The sequence below is a fragment of the Dicentrarchus labrax genome, unplaced genomic scaffold (assembly GCF_905237075.1).
Source record: "Dicentrarchus labrax unplaced genomic scaffold, dlabrax2021, whole genome shotgun sequence".
Lineage (NCBI taxonomy): Eukaryota > Metazoa > Chordata > Actinopteri > Moronidae > Dicentrarchus > Dicentrarchus labrax.
The window spans coordinates 20,173,255-20,187,938 of record NW_026136714.1 but is presented as its reverse complement, the minus strand read 5'-3'; the positions used below and the strand labels follow the sequence as shown (position 1 = coordinate 20,187,938).

At 39.3% G+C, this 14,684-nt stretch overlaps 1 protein-coding gene across 1 annotated transcript in view; it reads right to left on the bottom strand.

Annotated features, from left to right (window-relative positions):
• wdfy3 (WD repeat and FYVE domain containing 3) overlaps positions 1–9,668 on the bottom strand; it is an 85,922-nt gene extending 76,254 nt beyond the window's left edge. The window contains exon 1 of the mRNA XM_051421803.1: positions 9,502–9,668. Within this exon, the coding sequence (XP_051277763.1) occupies positions 9,502–9,530 (29 nt within the window). The 5' untranslated portion in view covers positions 9,531–9,668. The remainder of the gene's footprint in view (positions 1–9,501) is intronic.
• Positions 9,669–14,684: the final 5,016 nt, after the last annotated feature.

Below are 14,684 nucleotides of genomic sequence, written 5' to 3'. Positions count from 1 at the left end.
CGCGGTGGGTCCGTTTTAATTGGACAACATTCAACTTGTCAGTTCTCAGCTCAACGTCCTGATATCAAACATCTGGAAACATTAAAACAGTAAATATATTTGTTTGTGTCGCAGCGAAGTGTCACTTCTGTTTCATACGCAATACGTTTCCCAACGGAACGACAGGACGGGGGGGGGTGTTCGGACGGGCCTGCCCCCACTGCTAAAAAAAATCCTAGAGGAAACACTGAAATGTATTGTGATTGACATAACCTGCCTTCTGCAAACTTCAACTCTCAGCTGATTGCAAGTAAATAGTAAACCAAAACTGTCATTTTAATACATTTGACTCCTTACATGCTAGCTTGTTTATCAAATAATTATTGGGATTAACAGTAGTGAAACGCAGCTGTCAATACTGGCAAGATAGTACACAATTTAAAACAATACTGAGTCATACTATTACAATTCTCTCAAGACTATCTTTAAGATGGTTGCTAGGAGACTTCACAGAGCTGCAAAGCCTACATACAACACGGACGAACATCCGCTGATAAAAACAGAATCAACAGAATCATCCTGGAACATTTGCAACAAACATGCTCATCAATCTCAAATACAAGTTTCCCTTTCAACCACACTAACACACTGTACCTTGCTCAAGGGCACGTCGACAGTGGTGGGGGAAGGAGAGAAGAGCATTTCTCATTTATTTTCCCCACATGATAGAGTATCAGCCTCTAGGGACGCATGACATTATAGAAAGGAGGGGGGGGGGGATCACATTGTTTTGCTAAAGGAGATATGTAAAAACCTTCCAACCTCTTTCCTCAGCTCTTATTTCCCTTCCTAGCAATTCTCCATCAAAGATAATCACTATCGAGTTACTAGGACATTTTGTTACATCGTAATGACAGCACATCGGCTCTGACCCTTGGACTTTCATACTGGAAAGGTGAAGATTTAGCAGCTGCAATCTATTTTCCTACTTAATAATGAATGATAATAAATGATATTTTTCTCATGAGCATCAGATTGCCTTATGTGTAAATCACTGCACAGTACAAGACATCTGCTCAAACAATGGGGTTTCCTTTACATCTAAACACCAGGTACAAACAAATGTTCCTGGCAAGGTTACAGCCCTTAAGTGTTCATCAACTGGTAGACCTATGCTGAGGTGAACAGCAGCTAAAAAGCACAGACAGTTCACAATCAGCCCCGTGAGAAAGTCAGCCAGCACCATGGACAGTTTAGAGACGTGACAGTCTACCACGCAATCTGACCCTTCCCAGTGGAGGAAGTAGTGCACTCCTCACAGTGGATTACTCTCACTTTAGACATTGACAGAATAGGCCCTGCCCTTTAGTATCAAACATAAACACAATGAAAGGTTCAACAATCAGGTGTGTTTTTGTTTGTAGGGAAGGGAAGTAAATAATTAAATGTAATCAAATGTAGCCAAAAAAAAAAAAAAAAAAAGCGTTAATTCCCCGCCTATTTAGGGTCTTGTTTCGCAAACTTAAAATAAAACCGAAACATTCGAATACTGATTTGGAAGTCGATTGCCATTGCAATGGTGGAAGCTTCGAGGCATTCAGGTCAGCCCTAGCATTATGCTCCACTCTGTAGTCCTTCCTCGATGGCACCTACTTAGCTACCTCAGTAGACTGGTAATAAGTATTTTTCATTCCCTCTCCTCAGCCACTTATGTGAAGTTTAAACAAATCTGGATTCAAACCAGCCACCCTCAGGGTAAAAGCCTCTCTGAGAAGGCTAATTCACTCTTGGCAAGCTTCTCTGTCTGTTGGCCCAACTTGGCTGTGTATAAATTTGATTCTATTGTTGTGATATCCCAAGTACTGGCACTAAGAATATATCAGGGTATTTTTAAAGTAGTTTGTAGACTTGACTTCATGCCAAAAACAAATGATTGAATAATGACTGAGGATGCTCCTCCTTGCTGCTGGCCCTATGCATTTCCTGTCAACAACAACCCCAACTGAGTTTTGTTCTTGGGTCAGTGTTGTACACATTTTTAAAAAGGGCCAGATTGTCTCCTTCCCAAGACAAAAAAGCATTCTGATTTTGGTGACCCCCATGACCTTTCCTATAGTCCCACAATCACAGCTTATTTCCAGATGCAGTACGATGTTGACTGTGACCGTAACGGCTAAGTGGTAAGATTATTAGGTGTTCCCAGATGCCTGCCCTTTATTGAGTGTTCTTGTTCAAGGTCTGCTTTGCCATGACTGGCATCTCAACATCCCACATCTACTTTCACCTCATCCTTGTCATTCCTTTAAGGAGTGTCATAAAAGACAGCAAGAATGTGAAAAGAAACATAATGGCAGAGACAGACAGCTACAAAGAAGCTTCCAAGTGTTATTCTGATTTACAGGAACGTGGCATCTGTGGCACTAACGAAATTACTAAAGACTGAAGGCTTTAGTAACTCATCCTGCCCACACAGCAGGGCTGCCCTCTGCATGAACTCGCACTCAAACGACAATTCCATTTAACATCCGCCATTTGGTACACTTTTATCTAAAGTGCCTGACAGTATCCATGAGTGTGTGCATACGTTTTTAGCATGCACAGTCTCAAGAAATCAAGCCCCTTCACCTGGTTAGTGCTTTTTCTTTGTGATTGCTGTAGTCATGCTTTAAGTTTTTTCACTACATCTTTCCCCAGTTTGAAAGAGAATTTCTTCCTTTTTTTAAGATTATTTTTCAGCTTTTATTGACTTTATTAGATAGTCACATCTGAAGAGTGTCAGGAAAGTGGTGAGAGAGAGACAGTGGATGACATGCTGCAAAGGGCCGCAGGTTGGAGTCGAACCCGGGCTGCTACAATAAGGACTCCTTTGTACATGGGGAGCACATGCTCTACCAGGTGAGCCACCAGAGCAGCCTGAGAATTTTATAAGAAAATAAGCACACACACAGGTACAATGTTGGGTTAATCTCAGACCCATTTTAGACACATGATGGAGATCAAATGAGACAAGACCTGAGAGGCTCAGGGTCTGACATTTACAATACAGCCTGTGCTGAGAGCGATATACTCCACAATTCAGCTTTTACTAACCAGCTCTGCCAGTCCAAGATAAGGCATTAGAGCAAGCCCTACAATGTATTTCCTTCCAAAACTACAAAATGATACCACTGCCTGCTGCAAACAGATAAAGTTAGGTGAACATGTGACAGGGGATTTTTGTTTTTAGTGAAAGGCCTGAAGATACAACAATTGTAAATTGTAGCAATCCCATTTTACTGCATGCTCTCTAATCTAGATTAGACATGACGGTGGATTTAACTTTTTTTTCTGACGGGATTCTTAAGGGTCCACCTGTGCAGCAAAAAATAATAAAACATGTAAAAATAAAATAAATAACATAATAAAATAATAAAATAATAAAAAAAAACAGGTAAAAGATAAGATCTTCATTATGCTGCAGGCACATTAAAGTGTGAAAAAAAAACACTTCTCTAATTATTGACTTATACACACTACTGGTTTTCCTTTCGCTCCATTTATAAGAGGAAGTGAGTGACTGCAGAACATGAAGTCTTTTCAGCCACAGGAAGTTCCAAGGCAAGGTCTGATTAAATATACTGTTGAGAGAACAAAGTTCCAATCTATAAAGCTGAAAAAAATGTTTTGCTGCAATCCGACTGTGGGACTGATTGTGAATACATGCATCCTGGGCAGATGTTTACAAGGGCTAACAGAGTTTTTGTGTCAGCATGCAATTCACAAATTGCTTTTGTTTTGTTACTTTTAATGTAAAGCCAACTGAGATGGTCATAATCAACAAACACCATTAAACTGTTATCATAGTGAAGTGCTAACAACACATACAATATAAGCTGACCTAGACAGTCTTCCACAGAACCAGAAGAAAATGACTCCTGGCTTTTGACTGCATATTAGAAATTGAGACTCCGCAGTAGATCAGGAAATTGCTGTACCGTTGCTGTATTTGTGGCACAGCACCCATTTCACCAGACATACTGACTGTTTTACCTTAAGAATAGTATAAGACCTCTAAATGACATCTATTTTATCAAGAAAACTCATAACTGACAGACAAGTAGCCATTACATTAACCAATTATTTATCCTTCATGTGTCTTATTAAGATTAGGTTTATGGAAGTACAGGTTAATTGCTATTTTGACATATAAACACTGATAGAAGCTATCCCAGGCACTGCTGCCGCCTAATCAGCTCTCTGCAGTGCTAACATCCTTCCCCTTTCTTTATTGTCAGATGTATCATGTCTGTCCACTGCTTCATGTTCATAACACTGTAATCCATGGAAAATGACCACAAGTCATGATGAACATGGAGGCCATTGGCAGTAGTAAAACAAAGACCCATGAAAAGCTTTGCGAAAAAATTTGACCAAGCCAAACAAAGTGATCAAGATATAATAGCCTCAGCAGCATCAGCAAAAAAAAATATCTTCAGCTGTTGGCTATAATGGAAACTCAGGCTGAACCACAGACAACCGTGTTGAAAAGCTGCCAGTAAAGGAGAAAATCTTGCTGGATGTCAGAAATTTAGAATCCAAAAGCAGAAGTGGTTGGACTGTGGCTGGTTTAAAAATATCCAGCCCAGTGGCCCAGGTTCCTGAGTCATTGTTAAGCTGCAAGTATCAAAGTGAAAAAACTCCATAAAACCAATAGGACTGATAGAAACTGGCAGGAGTTTCTTCAGAGACCTGGATTTGTTTGGAGAGTCTTAGTGGGTGTCACACATTGAAACCTGGTGACATCTTAAAAATAGACTTTGCTTCTAACCTGGATAATTCTGCCAACCAGAAAATGTAAAGGCCGGCTGGTGGGGGTCACAAAGGGAGTTATAACTGAGTAGCTAGCTAGCTAGATAGCTAGATAGCTAGATAGATAGATAGATAGATAGATAGATACTTTATTTATCCTGAGGGAAATTCTAATATGCATTGCCTTTGTCACACATACATTCTTAAATAATACATCTTTGCTACCTCAAGGTTTCTTTCCATTACATAAAAATAACCAGATAACCACAATCACAAGTAGAAAGCCCTATTCCTCTATCCACCTAAACAAAAAGGAAAATTCTATTATTTACAACTTCTCAGGGTTCCCACAGTGTTTTATAGTGGAGGCACCGCACCTCACGTGAAATAAGGAGAACCTCTGCCGACATCACAAGAAATTATAAAATTTTTATGAAATCAAATACTATGCTCATCAGATTTCAGGAAAAAACAGAGCTGCGGGGCTACATCACACAGCAAGGGCCATGGAATTTTTGAGTGAGGTGACTGTTTTGACTGTCATCTACAAACTACATTATTAACAAGAAGTGATGCGGAGATACGTTATGAACACTCAGCTCTGCAGGTGACTGAAGATTTTGTTTTTCAAAGGGTCTCATTTTCATTGAGTTTGACGTCATTTCTATCGTTTCTAACAACATTGTTATCACCCAAATAATAGCTGAGATCTGGGAACAGGGCAGTATAACTGAAATGAGGTACGACAGAACAAGAAATTCACCACTTTATTTGGAAGTTAAACCAAAAGTAAGCACTTACTGAAAAGGTCAGTAAAAAACCACAACTGCACAGGAACATACAACTGCTTTGAACCACAAAGTCAATCTATAAACTGTGATGGATATCTAGAATGGACAATTTATAATAATGCCACCTTTGGCCTTTTTTAAAATCTACAAGATCAGTGTGGCGAGCCTGGGTCTTTGTTTAAACCAACCTTTTATAAAAATTAAATGATCCTTTAAGCTGTATTGATGCCTAAGTAGCTCACCTATCTTTTGTGCTATAATGTAGCCTTACCCCAGATCAAAGCTAGCATTTATCTCTGAACAATGCTGACTGTTAACGCTGCTGTATTGGGCCCTATGTAACAGAAAGTCACTGAGGCAGACAAGAGTGCAGAGAGAATGGTAGAGCCGGAGCGCAGCAGGGCTGGGACCACAAACTGGGGCAAACACATGTCATACGACTCAGCATAAGGCTTAGCTGGAAAATCAACAAAAGGAGAGGCAGTGATCTGCAGACAAATGCAGCATTACAACTCACTCCACCTATTTGGTAAGCAATGAAGCCACAGAATCTAGGCCTAGGACACATCATCAAATTACTGTCTTGGACCAGTTTTACTTGATTAATATCTCAGGGAGGAACACAGCCTCACTTTAAACACACATTTTGTTTTTGAATGGCTTGATGAAGCTTCGTTTCAGAATAGATGGTAGCTGTTATTTATCCAGTCTGGTGTGAAAACAAAGGTTTCAAGACTTAAAATAGCATACGTGCTAGACAGTAGCTGGACAGTCTAGTCTCGTCTCAGATGTGTATTATTGTAAATTTAAGTATGAATGGACAAACATGAGTACAATACACACACAAAAAAATGATTAAATCCCTGTCTGTTCTCATTTGTCTCCACTGTCTGGATGCTAACCAAGTTTACTATCAGGTTTTACTTCCCTCCTTAAAACGGTTTGGGCACCTTTCGAGACATTGTATGTAATACAGACCTATACAAATAATGATATGAATGATGAATACCTGATGGTTGATGTTGTGGGGGGTTCTGCATTAAAACATGGATATAACAGCAGGATTATCAGCAGAATATAGGGAGTGCTTTAATTCAAGTGACTGTCTCTAAATTAACACAATTTCTTATTTCAGATCTGGAAACCTAGCCAGGACAAACAAGATGCCCACACACTTGGCAGACAGAGAACATTTACTTCACTCAGATATGAAGCTATTTTATCTGTTGATCCAAAATGATTACCTAGAGGAAGCTGGAAATCGTTCAGAAGGACTGAGAATTGTGAGCACAAGCAATTTAGATTCCTAGCACAGCTTCCACATTATGCTGTTGTTATCTCCAACACTGCCATTGAGCAGCTTTGTCTGTGACACAGAATTTGTTATATCCTAATATAACCAAGAAAGTTTAAACCTTGCTGGCCCGTTAATCATCTGTCTGCCCTTATGTGAATTTGTCCAGCAGTTGACATATGCAAGCAGAAAGCTCACCGCATACTTGATCAACCTTAGGGAGTAGTGACATAATGGGGAGGATTAAGATAGCAGCTTTGATGAGATTAGAAACCTATAGCACCATCACCATACGAAGTGATTACCAACTTAAAGCTAATGATACTTTCTAGACAGAAAAAAAATCTGTGTGCATCCCTAGTCATGCTACGCTATAGCCAATGCCATAATCAATTCCATTTCAAGCAAAAACAGAATCAAACCATGTCTTGTCTCAACTGAACTAAAGAAAAAGAGTCAATGGCATCAGTGGAATGTGGATTCCTATGCAGTGGGGAACTGAGCTTGCTTTCTTGGCCCTCCAGTCTTTTTCAAATCATTCTCTTTAAGAGGACGCCAGCTTCAATGAACGTCTCACAGAGTTAGCACCAACTCCTGGGAGATGAAGGCAGCCAGTGCCCTGGAAAAGCCCAACTCTTCAAAGGCTTGTGTGGTTGTTCCTCTGGAGAAAGTGATGTAATCACAGAAATGTCTCCTGTCTGACAGTTTACGGGGGTAGGTGGAAGCTGGGGAGCTCCACAGAGAAGAAAAAAAACTGTGTTGACAGGAGTTGGATGAAACCAGACTTGTAAAACAAAATGCAAATTTGAAGAAAGTAAAAGGCTATGTAGGCAAAGCGGTGAATTCACACCATCTCCAGCCAAATGCTGCTACGGGTGATAAACGGTCTCCTCTGCAAGCCATAGTGACACACACACAAACACAGTTAGATACTTCTCTTTGTTAGCTGACAAGCCACTAGAAGAAATAGAAAATATCTTCTGACACCTTGAGACATTTTAAAAATCATAACGAACAAAACAGAACTTGAAGCATTGTGGATTTCGAGTGACAAAGTTTCAAAGGAGCAGCTTCTAACTACTGTGGCAGGTTTTTGATAAACAGCTGATGCATGACCTGTATGAGCGTAATAAGAGCCAGAAGGGCAGGAAATGATCTCATGCCAAGCAAGTCCGGACAGGACCAGAGTCAACAGCCTCCTCGCTGGATATCTATTTAGGCCTTCAGTAAACGCTGCCTGTGTTGTCATCATCACATGGTTGCTGTTACCACCAGCCACCATCCAAATGTTAATAAATTCTACCTGTGTTTTTCCTCGCAGCTGTTTTGGCAGATAAGCATTTACCACTGGAAATGTTGTGGTGCAGCAGCTATTGTGACCCAAAGACACACAGTTAATTTATTTCTCAAAAATCAATCAAGTACACCCTTTTCAAATAAGTACTATTGCTGCCTTACAAGTATTTTTCCAGTAATGTGTTGGTTTTGTCACTGAATGGTATCCATGACAACAAGTGGGTCCCACAAATAAATTGCTGGCTGTCAACAATCATATTTACAAAAGAAAATTATATAATTACAAAATACTAGCCCCAGTAGGGGGAACTATAATCACATATTCATATTATATATGATTTATTATATGATTTCAACATATATTAATATTACACATTTCTATATATTTGCCCTTTTACATGCATGTTGAATCAGCCACAAATGCGCTGTGGTCCCTACTGTATGTACAATCCCTTTACCCTATAGTAAGCTATAACTCCAAGGCAAACTATTCACACAATGTGAGCTCCTAGAAAAAGGTGGTAAAATGTGGTCTTAAGAGGGACAGGCTGCTCTCTACATTATTTCTGAAGGGGTTCTTTGTAATGTTTCTTCCTTCTATTTCTGTTCCATCAGAGGTGCCTACCTCTCCATCTCAGCTTTTGGTTGAGTCGATTCACTTTGTTGTTTGTAATGCAGCCCTTTAATAACCTTATATGTGAGTTTCAAGAAAAGAAAAAAAAATCTCTGCTAGTTTAAGCAGGGCCTGTTAATTCAATTTAAAGAATACTGAATTGTAATTTGTGCTCTTAAATTTAAACATTTGCTACTATATGTAAAACATCAGTGACACCCCTGAAGGAAATATACTACTAATTCTGTTTCAATATATACTGAGGCATGCTTTATTCAAAGATTCACATCAGCAATGAGACAGGACATTGCACAAAAGGAATCATGTCTACCAAATAAAAATTCAACATCTTTACAAAGTTAAACGTAGCCCTGGCAAGCCCTTGCTTTATGCTTTTTATCCAGCACATGATGGCTCTAGAGACATCAGCGTATTATGTTACACATACAGTAGCTTCGACTGTTGCATCCCTCACTGCTCGGTGGTGGTAATGATGGTAATCCAAGCTTAGTACACGACTGCACTCACTCACTCTGAATGTAAGCATCCACCAAACTGCTTAAATGTTAAGTACACATGTAAATTAGGCTGGCACTGATACTGAGATGATTGATTTTACATCAGTAATAAACAATAAACATGCTATACTCCATCCACCAAGGTCAGGCTCGTCTGTAACAGTAAACAAACCCTGGTCACCGCGGAGACAAGCTCAGCACCCAGCTCCTGATTTTCCCTACCTGCTGTTCTCTCTGCGCTCCGCCAGCATCTCAACTCATCAGCAGCAGAAAGCACAAAAATATTCCACTACATACAGTATATCCTCTTCCTCCAAAAACTGTTGTCTTTCTGATAAGCCGACGACAATGGTGTCATGCCTTCCTCTCACGGCAGAGTGAAAAGAGGAGAGGCTAAGCACGGAGGCATGGCTTGTCTTCATTGGCAGTGCCAGGGGCTTTGTTCGCCAACCAGCGCACTGTGTGTGTGGCCTGCCGGGACTGGCACAGCTGATCCCCCCCTGACACCGGGTGGGGTGTACAGAGCTTTGGAGGAAGAAGAGGGGAGGGTGGGGTGTGGGGGGGCTATGGCCATCATGGCGAGCGGAACATACCATTTAGACCTGAAAGGGGGGGGGGCATGCATAATTCACAGTAGTGAACACTATTAAAAATTCATCTTATGGGGATTCAGCCATCATTCTGTACATTCAGGCTCAGTGAGTTCACATTAACTTTGCATTATTATGACTTCAGACCCACATAGGGAATGAAACAAGTTTTCTCTAGAGCAGTCACTCAACCTTACATGTGTGCCCTTTACTACATATTGATGTCAGAGGCAATGTTTTGTAAAGAATGTAACACATGATAATGTATCGTAATTTTCTATTTTGAGCTCCCTCCATGTTATTGACAACAGAACAATCGATGACATGGCATGAAAATTACTCTGCAACTATTTTGATTATTTGTTTCCATTAATCAAGATAAACATCCTCACGACTCAGAGGATTTGCTTCTTTTACAAAACTGTAAACTCAATGTCTTTGGGTTGATTGGACAAAACAAGCCATTTGAAGAGGTTACTTTGGGCTTAGGGAAATTGCAATGGGGCCTACAGAGTAAGAATGCCATACTCAAATTCAGCTATTTAATTGTTGTGATTAGGAGAATTTCTTTATTTTATTCACCAATACAACAGGGTCACAGCCCTAAAAAAGTTCAGAAACCCTTTCCAAGAGACTGTAGTGGAACATCCTGAGAACCACTGAGTCTTGTGGTTCACTAAGAAGACACTGAAGTGTGGTTTTTCAGCAGGGGCACACTGGGCCATATGGAAATGAGGCCAGCGGGGGATGCAGATCATCCACCACACTGAATGAAGCCAGCTATACAATCTCCTACTCAACATACCACCAGAGGCAAGGTTGAATATACACTGGAAAGTGAACAAATCAGCAGTACCAGAGGCTTAACTGCAGCCAGAGAGACCTGTTGAGTTATAAAAGCCTGAGGGGTTCTGAGTAACTTGAAACACTCAATTTGAGCTGATTTCAGCTCTTCTCTGCCTAAAACTAAACTTATTATGCAAGCTTGACAGCTGCTAATCATGCCTCACAATTTTAGTTTTCATTCAGTAAGCAGGGAATTGACAATAGAATGGAATATGTTCATAAATAATGCAGTAAAATTGTTGTTGATTAACATTAATAACCATAAAACATACATGTGATCATAAACATTTAGGACTGTCAAGAGTCCCAACAGTTATTACCATCCAGTGCCGGGTGGAACGCAGTCTGTGAAAATCACAGCCAATTACATTACAGTGATAAACAGAGCTGGGAAAATATCTCTTCTACCATCTGTCCAGTAAAACACCACTACCAGCATACAGTAAATAACACATTACTCTGGTTTTATATAGGATCTATCCTCCGAGCCTAAGCCTGACACAAACAACCACAAATTATACTCCATTCAAAGGACCAGTGTGTAGGATTTAGTGGCAACTAGCGGTGTAGTTAGCGTTATCAGTGAGTATTCTAAATTTGAATATATAAAGAACTGCAAAAAAACACAGACATTCGATTGTGAGAATTGGTTTCAGCACTACCATAGCTGTCTGTCTTGCGAGTTCTCGCATGGGCCTGGGCCACTGGACTGAATGAACTGCATGATGGACAAGAGTCACACAACATCATTTTCACACATTAACTCTGTGGTAATGATGGCAGAAAGTTCACAGCCAACTCGGCTGCAGAGAGTGATTGGCACACTGAGCAATCTAAAAAGACCTGTTTGGAAATAATTCAACAGCGCCAAATCATAACAGGAGCGACTGGGGGGCGGAATAATCACAGCAGCTAACATTTAGTCTCCATGTTGTGGCCTGCGGAGCCACACCTCCAGTTCGAACATGCAATAAATGTAGTTTATTACTTGTACCATTATCACTAAAGGAGGCAGGCTAAACAACTGACATACTGAGTAACAGAGAGCAGGAGAGGGAGAGAGCCCATCTCTAACTGCTAAGCTAAAGCACTGTAGCCATCAGAACTGAACTGTAAGTAGTGTAAAAAAAATACAAAAGTCCCTATCTGGAGCTGGTGTTTGGTTTGTCTGTTCTAGGTCACTGTAGAAACATGGCGGTTCAACATGGTAGAAGAGGAACCACTCTGTCTGTAGGTCGAAACAGCTCATTCAACGAAAATTAAACAAATCTTAGTATTACACCAATGAAAACATTCCTATGAATATTATAGATATAGATCCCTCTAAATGTTACACACTTGACTTTTAATTCATACAATTTTGAGGAAAATGAAGTAGGAAATGCTACAATATATCCTCCAAAGGTTGAGGCTTTTGGATGAACTGCTGTATATGTAATTTATGAACTACTGCAGATATTATATTATGTAATAAATAAAACATCAATTAAAAGGATAACACAGGTGTCAACAAATCCCATGAATACGCCATCTGTATATGTGCCTCACTGATGTGTTGAATAGGTTTTTGGACAAAAATGAAGCTCTATGGCACAGAGGCATAACTTGTCAGGCTTTAGCTACACAGGAAATACTTTTTAGTAAGATCAAATCATTGTTGTTTTTGTTAACAAAAAAAAAAAAAATACAGAATTTAGTAGCTTTATCCTTTTACCAAGATTAATGGATTAACACACTGCAATCCAATATCTAACGTGTGCAAAAAATGAGCACAAAAATACTAGATGCATGTTTACATATATGCATGTTACAAACATTCAGTGTGCATGCATACACAAAGCATATGCAGTACACTACAGTACGCTGGCTCTCATGACGTGCAAGCCATTTCCCTGGGGCCTAATTAAGAAATATCTTCTCCTGCTTTATGACTGCACACTGCTTCTTCTCAAGAAAGATGACAACTGGTAAACTGCAACTGAAGTCTGGTGTCTGACATGGCATCTTTAGTGAGAAACAACACACGCACCCAACACAAACGGTGTCTTTCTTTGTGATGTATTTTACATGGCTTGAGAAAGCTCACTTGGTGCATTGCTAGAAATTTAATGTAGATATCTACCTACACTTTATCAAAAACAAGTGCCTCACAAAGTACAGAATACACATTGCTGTACTATACTGTAACTATAATCTCAGATCTTTGATTTGTCTGTGTATGTTTGTCTTCAAAAACACAAACTTCACTCACAAGCATAATTTATCAGCTTTGGATTGTGGCAACACTGGAAGTGTCAGCAAGGACATATTATATTGCTTAACTTAATAAATCACAGAACCATGGCGATGTTTAATCACAGTTAATTGTCATATGAAGCAGCTGGTAAACATGAGGAAATTTCATACAAGCACAGTTATTTCAGACTTTCATCACAACATAACAAAACACCACAAACAATGAGATCAAAATTATGTGTATTTATCTCAAGTCACACTGAACCTACTACTGTATCTGCTCTGGCAACAACCTATACATATATAGAAAACTACAGATGTAGATATAGGGACAATTAGCCCTGGAGAGAAACCCCAGTCAAATGACTGATAGTCATGTTACAGTTTTGATGTCTGCGAGCACTGAAAGCACAGTGGGATCAAAGCAGAAGAAAGGAAGACCCTGGGACACAGGGGTTTGTCTATTGTCTCCACTATTGCACAACTTACTTATTACTTCGTGCTAAAGAGGGGGGCTTTATTATGGACTTAAATAATATGTCAAGAAGGAAGTGCTGAGTATAATTTTCCTTTTTTCATTTCTGTTTTGTTATAATCATTTATATTATTATTTATTGTATTGTACTTGCAGAAATGTTGTGTGGGACCGAGGTGGGGATAGAAATGTAAAAATGAGTCCTTTCCTTTGTTCACCATATTACATTGTACATGCTAAATCAATAAATAACGTTTATCTTAAACGAACAAAAGAAAGGAAAGCCCTGAGGCTACAGTTATAACTTTACTTCGTCACACCAACTATTCACAAGATTTTGAGTAATCTCAGTAAATAAATAATAACACAGTAGAGGGTTGACTATTTGGCTTTCAACAACTAGTTGGAGGTAAACATATTTGATTTTGTTGTCAACATTATTTTGTCCAGTAGTTAATGAGAATTTTCATGTGACATTATTGCTTCTCTGAGACCACGTCCACACCATATCCACAGTCCTCTGTGACTAACAAAGTGAAGAGGCCATTCTTTATGTACAGGTTAAGTGTCACAGACACAGTCTGTATCAATATGTGCCATTATGTCCTTTAGTACCACAGGCAATTACATCACTTGGCATTCAAGATCTGCTATTAGCAGTTGACAGTATCATGTATCATGTCTACAATTAAAAGGAGTTACACAGCTTTAGGTTTGATGTTCAGTTATATTTTAAATATTGAGGTGTAATTTGATCAGTATAACGTAAAGTAAAACTTGTTTCCACTGTGACCAACATGTGTCAAGAGGTCTATTTTATTCTAAGGCTGAGGGCTGCAACTCACTGTTTGAACAAGCTTGACAACAGAGCAAAGTTGGTTAAAGTGAAACATTTCAGTTATTAGCGGTGAGGAAAAATTAAAGGCCTATGCTTTTGAGTTTTTGCCCACAAATGTGATTTAGTTTCACGCTTATTTATGGCTTTTGTAATTTGAAAGCATGTCAAGTGGTGACATCCATTCTTGTTGTCAATGGAGTAATCTGCCTAATTATTGCAGAACATTTTATTGATTTATTTTTGGCTGCAACTAACATTTATTTTAATATTTGAATAACAATTTCCCAGAGACCAAGATGGCGTCTTCAAATTGCTTATTTAGTCCTGCCAACAGTTTAAAACCGAAAGATATTCAATCAACTCACTGTGTAAGTAGCATTTCTGAATTAACTGCAATTTATTAGCATATTTGCTAGCTTAA